The sequence below is a fragment of the Salarias fasciatus genome, chromosome 4 (genome assembly GCF_902148845.1).
Source record: "Salarias fasciatus chromosome 4, fSalaFa1.1, whole genome shotgun sequence".
Classification (NCBI taxonomy): Eukaryota; Metazoa; Chordata; class Actinopteri; order Blenniiformes; family Blenniidae; genus Salarias; species Salarias fasciatus.
The window spans coordinates 17,465,301-17,473,591 of record NC_043748.1 but is presented as its reverse complement, the minus strand read 5'-3'; the positions used below and the strand labels follow the sequence as shown (position 1 = coordinate 17,473,591).

General features: G+C 39.5%; 1 protein-coding gene across 1 annotated transcript; it reads right to left on the bottom strand.

Annotated features, from left to right (window-relative positions):
- Positions 1-1,142: 1,142 nt before the first annotated feature.
- Positions 1,143-7,790, bottom strand: LOC115386678 (beta-galactoside-binding lectin-like). Its single transcript, XM_030089094.1, has 6 exons — positions 7,643-7,790; positions 7,036-7,165; positions 4,129-4,254; positions 3,781-3,860; positions 1,671-1,842; positions 1,143-1,546 (listed from the first exon to the last, which is right to left on the bottom strand). The coding sequence occupies exons 3-6, from the start codon at positions 4,135-4,137 to the stop codon at positions 1,400-1,402; spliced, it is 408 nt and encodes a 135-aa protein (XP_029944954.1). The 5' UTR covers positions 4,138-4,254; positions 7,036-7,165; positions 7,643-7,790; the 3' UTR covers positions 1,143-1,399.
- Between the last annotated feature and the right edge of the window lie 501 nt (positions 7,791-8,291).

Here is an 8,291-nt window from a genome sequence, read left to right as displayed (position 1 = left end):
CGTCCATTGACTCCCATTCATGTCTAGCCCCTAACCCTGACCCTTACCCTAACCCTAACCCACACCACAACAAAGCCTAACCCTAAAGAAATGTTTTTGCACTTTTACTTTTTCAGTAACAACAACATGGTCAAGAAAACACTGTTTCTCCTACTTAGGACCGGAAAAAGGTCCCCACAAGGCACGTTGTTCCACGTTTTGCTATCCTTGTGGGGACATTTGGCCCCGACAAGGATAGAAATACAAGAACACACACACACACACACACACACACACACACACACACACACACACACACACACACACCACACACGCCTCAATGCACATCAAACATGATTTGATGGATTAGCTATTATGAACTTCTTGTAGGGAATTACAGGGAAGTTATAAATGTAATAAGAGATGTGGAAAATAAAATTGAAAGAATAATATAACATCGACATGTTTTTGTGCAAGCTGTAGTTCTGTGGAAAAGTGACTCGGGAACGTTACTGCTGCTTGTCACAAAAGAACACAATAGGAGGGTTAATAATCAATACACACATGAAAGGTGACTTGATGGGTTCGCCTTTATGAGCTTCTTACAGGGAATTACAGGGAAGTTATAAATGCAGTAAGAGATGGCGTGCAAGGCGTAGTTCTGTGGAAAATAACACCCACATCAGTTAAATAGTAGCTGCTGAATAAACTAAAAGATGTGATGTTTGAAGAAACACAAGTTACTGTGGAAACACTACAACTTTATTTCAACACTGCAAAACACACCCAAAAGAAAACTGATGAGAAGTGGCATGCCCAAACCTCTGGAACTGTCACAGTAACTTATGTATTGTCAGTTTAAGCTACATGTAGATACATTCAGTTTGTTGTCAGGTCTGCAGTGATATTTTTGTGCAGATTTATTTTTACTAAAATTCCAAATATTAATTTGGCTAATGATAATTTGAATCTAATGATGCTTGTGCTTGAATACTTCTTCCAGGGCTATTTTCACTCCTGGAAATGTTTAGAAAGCAGAGATGAAGAAAAGAAAAAAAAGATGTAGATGAAGAGAGAGACAGAAGGATTCAACTGCAGCCATCAAGATAAACAAATCTCCTCCAAAGAGATGTGGAAATGTGGAATGTCTTGGAAAACAAACTGTGAAACACTTCAAGGCACAGAGAATAAAGCTTTGGCACATTTTATGAAGTTTTATTAAGCAAAACAGATTCATGTCAACAAAGACGCTAAAGGTTGAAAATAATTGTCAAAAGCACAGAAAAGCAAATCAGTTGTCAGAATGACATTCTAAGTGTGGCTGCTTGCATCTGTTCTAATCTCACTGAAATCTCATCTTGCAGATTAATACATGATGAGCATTTGAGGCAACACCTCATGCACATGGGAGAATGGAGATCTAATTAATCTGCAAACTGATGAATTGAACTTCCCCCTGTAAGTTCATGGCTGAGTACTCGTCTGCACCAATGCGATTGGGGAAGTTGATTGTAGAGCCATCCGATAAAGTAATGACAAACTTCGTCGGAGTGAAATCAATGATGACCTAAACCAGAAGAAGAAGAGAGAAGGAACATGAGATGAGTATACACTCCTGCTAAAAAACAGATATCTCAATAAAACAACTGAACAACAAATATTATAAAAAAAAAAGGGTTCAAATGTCTCACCTTGAACTCCTGTCCCTGGCGGAAAGGGAAGCTTTCCCCTCTCACCTCTTCACCCCAGTTTCGGCTCTGGAAGGAATTGCAGACCACTTTGTTGTGGTCTCCAGCAGAATTGAAACGAGCACAAAAGTGGAGTGCAAGCTGGTGTTCATCAATGCCAATGTTGATTTCAGCTCTGCAGTATAAAGAAAAACACGTTAGTCAATTTTGTCAAAATTTTTTAGGATGAGGGTGAAACGAAACACATGAAATCATTCAGAAAAACTCAAAAGCTGCTTTTTTCTTCTTTTTTTTCCTGACGGAAATTTCCAAATGAGTGCATGCTTAATTGATTTGTAGTGCTTAGATTTGTTATAAATAACCGTAGCTTTCACACACTCAGATGTGTGAGGAACTTCAAATGTTTTGTCTAGAATTTACTTTTCCTGAACCTAATCAGCTCACAATACTAGTCAGTTCATGGTGCTTCTGTGAATTTTAATATTGAACAAAAAGTCAAGTTTGGCCTCTGTGCTGCAGGGGCACCATGAGCAAGAATGTACAGTGAATAAATAATAAAGAAGAAAAAAAATTTCTGGACTATAATTGAATGTCCTGTTCTATCCTTGAGCCCACAAGGAGGCAGTACCATAGGAACCACTACAGTGAGCCTGACTATCCAGCTGACAGTGCATGGTGCAGGGAGTGCCCATATGGAGCACAGCGCACCCCTTCAGTGATTGCACCCTGGGCGCCTGCCCACATCGCCCAAAGCAAAAACTGCCCCTGCTTTGCAGTGAATGAAATTGGCAAAGTTTTCTTTTGTAAGAAAAGAAAGACCTTTACTTCAAACATTGCAATTTTGGTATACTGTAAAAGCCACATAACCAGTTTGTCTTTTAAAAAATGTCTCAGAAATGTTGCAGAAAGTTGTTGTCATCTTTGTGCAAATTTATCAAATGAAGAAAAAAGTCACATTTTTGCACTTTGGATGCAACAAAATGAAAGGAGAAACAGAGAGCCGTATCATTTTTTCAGATTGACTTTTACATCCTGTTTATTGAATGGCCAGTTGAAATGCTGAATGCAAAAATAAAAAATAAGATATAACAATAAAATTAAGTAAAAACCAAATCAGAAATCTCAATTTCTTGATGGAGCTGTAGAAAGAATGGTAACATTTTCACCCAGACAGAAAAAAAATCTATATAAATATTTATGTATTTTTTTCTAGAAACAATCTGAGGCAATGTTGTACAGAAACTCTTAGTCCTTTTATTGTTAGACTTTGCTATTTTTTCTGCTGACCTTCATTGTGATCTCTGGAGTCCCTCTCAGGGGTCCCACGCCCCTTCTTGAAACCAGAGTTGTAGCTGGAGTGTGACTACTTAAAATGTGGATTCACTGTAATGGCATCAGTTAAAGGTGTGTAGGTGTGTGTGTGTGTGTGTGTGTGTGTGTGTGTGTGTGTGTGTGTGTACGTATGTGTAAAAATCATTTTAATCCAACTGTTGCTCTTTGTCTTTATTTCCTTCTAAAAAGTCATCTGTCGTTGAATTATTGTGATTAAAATGCCACAGATATTTAATGTTATATGCATTTATTTATCCACATATTGACATGAGGGCTGGGTGAGCCGAAGAGGAGGATCAGGGTGAAGATGAACATCAAAAATTAAATTGAGTTTATCTGTAATTTTACACCAGTACTCCTCAGTATGAACACATGTCCAGACACAATGCTTGTAAAACCCAAACTCCATGTGACACTTGGAGCACATTTCTGTCAAACTTGGATTCATCCCATGTCTCGCCTGGGGGGTTATCTGAAAGTGGTGCAACATCCTAAACTAGGTCTCTCTGGTTGTATTGCATGTAGAAATTTCTCTCATTTATTCCCAAATTACTGCCTATGTTATTTCATCCATTTGGAGCCTGAGATCATTATTCCACACCTGACGCAAATAGCTGGAGTAATATCACTGGCGAGATTAAATCCAGCGGCCAAGACTGATTTCCTGCTTCTGTTGACAAGTAGACATTCTATTTTTTGGCACTTGGAAAAATCTAGAGTCTGAATGTCAAAATTGTTCAATAGAGGTCTTTTTTTTGTCAAGGTTTGCATCTAAGCTTACCTTGAAGAATCAAGTTCAGGGATTCCAACAACCGTCATGGTCCGTCCGACCTTGAAGGGCAAGTTCTTCACAATCATTCCCTGTGGAGGTACAGAGTGACAACAGCAGGTTTAGAAAAAAAGGTTATTGTGTGTTGATAAAAGCAAAGTTTACCAGATCCATTTTGGACAGAAAATAAGCACCACCAGTATCCTCAGCCAGCGCCATCAACAATATTCTGCATTTGTCAAAGCACAGTTCAACCAGTTCACCACTTTCATCGACCCAATATATAGACTCTGCTAACATCAGCTGCCAACTCCATTTTAAAGCGTGACTTGAATCTGAACATGAAACAGTAAAACTTACGTTCTGCATCTTTGCTGAAGTTGTTGGTCAGATCTTGAGAAGAGATGATGTTGCTTCAGGGCCTCACCTCCCTGCACCCAGACAGGCCTTTATATACACTGCAGGGCGGCTCCTCCAGCTGACTGACTTTTGATGAAGACAGACAGAAGGATTCAACTGCAGCCATCAAGATAAACAAATCTCCTCCAAAGAGATCAAATAGAAACTGACAGGTAGCTTCAGAAAATCCATTATTTCTCTCAATCACACACATAAAACACACACAACACACATGCACCTGTTAATGAATACTCTTAAAGAAGAAAGAAAAGGTCATCACCTCCCTGCACCCAGACAGGCCTTTATATACACTGCAGGGCGGCTCCTCCAGCTGACTGACATTTCATTGCACCAATACTGCTTTGCTGCTGCTGAGCACCCTCCCACTGAATCAACTGTAAAAATGTTCAGATAGCTGCTGACTTGTATGAAGTGTTACCAAAGAGACCACTAAATATTTAGTTCAGCCACAAACCTTAATGCAAAACACAAACCTTACTATTGCAACAACACATCATCAGTAGGGTAAAACTAACCTGTCTCACGACGGTGCTTTTTTGCTTCTCAACTAACAGGGAGATCAAATGGCAGCCTCTGTTGCTCATGTGCTCATGAGGAACTGTTGCGTTTTCTCTGTAAAAGTGCCTTGAAATGACTGTAGTAAAGCAGAATTGAAAAACTGGCAGTGAGTCACGTTTTCACGATGATCTGAATCTCTGACTCACAACCAATTGTATTCTTCACTTTTGCCTGCTGAAATGCTGCTCCTGTGACTGGCACTGGCATACCAAACACTTGCACGACATCAGTAGTGCAAACGTGGATAAACTAATCCATTCATTTTTCCTGTGTTGTTCCATGATTGAGTCTGGCAAATTTTAGTAATAAATGTAATCCATGATTGTACTTTGCCTTTGCATGCCATCTCAAATCAAATGAACATGCGAGGAGGATTACTCGAGGACCCTAAAAGCCGAACACTGTAAACAAACACAGTATGGACTACCTCACAGACAAGTTTGCCCCACAGTTTGGGGGCAAAGGATTGTGAGTCTAACATGGTGGTCTGCAGCACGGGAGCCCCACAGGGAGCAGTCTTTCTCCATTTTTCTTCACCCTGTACACTGTGGACTCCATGCAGCTGTCATCTACAGCAGTCCTCTGATGACTCTGTGATCGTCAGTCTCATCTCAGATGATGATGATCGGGAGTACAGAGAACTGAACCAGGACTTTGTAGACTGGTGGCGAGACCACCGCACCTCGTGTCCCACACATTTGAATGCATGCTTCCATGCGCCCACCAGGGGGTGCAGGATAATGACTGTCCACCTGTCACACTTACACTTGGGACATCATTAGATGCCCCTCCCCTTATACAGCACCCCCACCACACACACACACACACACACACACACACACACACACACACACACACACACACACCACACACACACACACACACACACACACACACACACACACACACACACACACACACACACACACACACACACACACACACACACACACACACACATCAAACATGATTTGATGGGTTAGCTTTTATGAACTTCTTGTAGGGAATTACAGGGAAGTTATAAATGTAATAAGAGATGTGGAAAATAAAATTAAAAAAATAATATAACATCGACATGTTTTTGTGCAAGCTGTAGTTCTGTGGAAAAGTGACTCGGGAACGTCACTGCTGCTTGTCACAAAAGAACACAATAGGAGGGTTAATAATCAATACACACATGAAAGGTGACTTGATGGGTTAGCCTTTATGAGCTTCTTACAGGGAATTACAGGGGAGTTATAAATGCAGTAAGAGATGGCGTGCAAGGCGTAGTTCTGTGGAAAATAACACCCACATCAGTTAAATAGTAGCTGCTGGATAAATTAAAAGATGTGATGTTTGAAGAAACACAAGTTACTGTGGAAACACTACAACTTTATTTCAACACTGCAAAACACACCCAAAAGAAAACTGATGAGAAGTGGCATGCCCAAACCTCTGGAACTGTCACAGTAACTTATGTATTGTCAGTTTAAGCTACATGTAGATACATTCTGTTTGTTGTCAGGTCTGCAGTGATATTTTTGTGCAGATTTATTTTGACTAAAATTCCAAATATTAATTTGGCTAAAAGAAAAATAAAAGCAAAATCCTTCAACAAAGGTAGACAAGATCAATTAGTTGGTATTTGGCACCAGGACAAAATTCTTTTCTTTTTTTTATTTCTCTGCAATCTGTGTTGGTTTTGGCCATATACTGGACATAACTATAAAATAAAATCACAAAATCAGTCAAGGATCATGAAAATGTGTTATTTCGTACACTCAAAAAAAATGAAACATTGTGTCACCCTTGCTTCTTTGTGTGGTCTAAAGAATCAAAAATCAAATCAATGTGGTGTCGCAGAAGCACCAATCCATCTAAATCCACACAAATTTTAGGGTTCTAATAGGTTCGTAAGGAGATTGGCGCTGACGACCTCGCTTAGAGAGGGAAAGAAAAGAAACCTCCAACCCCAATGAAAACACCGACACCTTGCTTTTTTTTTGGTAAGAAGAAAACATAGAACATGTATTAAAAACAGATTTGTAACTCTTCCAAAACAAAACAATGATACAACCGTAGAAATATACCAACAAAACAGATGATACAATGTCCATTTCAGTTCAGATCCTTCTCTTGTAGTTTCACAGTCTCTTTTTGTTATCAGTCTCTCTGATTATGGTTAGTCTCTATTATTATAGTCAGGCCTGACTCAAAAAAAAAAACGGGGTAGTCTGAGATCTCAGGTTAATTGGGGAAAGGGAAATTCACTCCCAAAGAAAATGATCAATTGGGTTTCTCTCCTACCGCCCTCCTGGGAAATAGGTGACCTCCGAACTTGGGATCCTCTGTGGTCTTCGCAGATGCAGTCCGGCCCATGGACAGCACAGATCAGATCCTCAATCCGATCTTATCAATCTAATATCAAAAAACCAGCCTGCACAAAACATGCAGAGCCATCAATGAATGAGCAAGTAGATTTTACAATTGATTCTCTGTCACAAAATAATAAAGAACATCTTCCAATAAATCTCTCTTTTTTTTCTTGTTCCCCAGTTTCACAATTATAGGCCAATACAACATTTTATCTATAAAAAACACAAAAAAACAGTCACATCAGGCCCACGTGTCACTCTACACAGTGTGTTGATTCAATCCACAGTGCATTGCGTCTGCAGGAAAAAAAACGTGTAGATGCACAACTCACTTCCTACATTTTTCTACAGAAATTAACATCTCACCAAAGTCAAAACACATTTCCTCATTTCTGTGAAAAAAAAAAAAAGAACATATCCCGACTGGTTTTAAAAAAAAAAAAAAAAAAAAAAAAAATAGGTTTGCATACACTCAGTTTCACTTTTTTTTTCCTCATGGTGGAACACGATGCAATTTACACACATTTTCGGCCACTCACCGGAATATTCTTCAACTCTCTGCTTAAGGCGTCACCCGGACTCAACAAAGATGCTTCCTTGTCACAAAAACTGAAATATTTCCAACAAAAAACACACAGATTCATCCAAGTCACGTCTCCTCCGACTCCCCCAGAACCGAAAGTAAGACGGAAGCTGCACGAGGTGCATTCAAGGTGCATAGGACAAAACTACTTGTTGCACTGCGGTGCATTCACTGCACCTGGGATAGAAACAATATATAAAAAAACCCTAATTAATACTGAAAATCTAACTTGAGCAATGAAATAAACCTGGGTTACAATTGACTTCAATTAAATTTATTTTGTCAACAGGTTCCACAAAAATGAATTATGTTACTTAAAGGTGCTGTAGGCAGGATTCGGCATCTCCGCCATCTTGCTTAGGTAACCCTAAGCACTGTAGATTGATGACTGGTAAATTGGAGAAAGACAAGATGAACACGTGCCAGCTGTTACATGCTGAAAACTACAAGTTAGCAGTGTTTTCTGATGACTGTCCCACATCACTGAACTGCCCTCCATAATGAGGAAAGACCACCTCTGAGAGAGCGAGAGAGCATCACATCTTCAATATCAATGAAGCATGAAGAAGATATCAGTGGTGAGATCTTAAGACTCCATTTCAGTG

Bases quoted from the DNA above. Each gene is read 5' to 3' on its own strand.
- LOC115386678 (XM_030089094.1), bottom strand. The intron at 1,843-3,780 runs GTAAGCTTAGAT...TTTATACTGCAG, and splicing joins CCTGAACTTGATTCTTCAAG to AGCTGAAATCAACATTGGCA. The intron at 1,547-1,670 runs GTGAGACATTTG...CTTCTGGTTTAG, and splicing joins GCCAGGGACAGGAGTTCAAG to GTCATCATTGATTTCACTCC.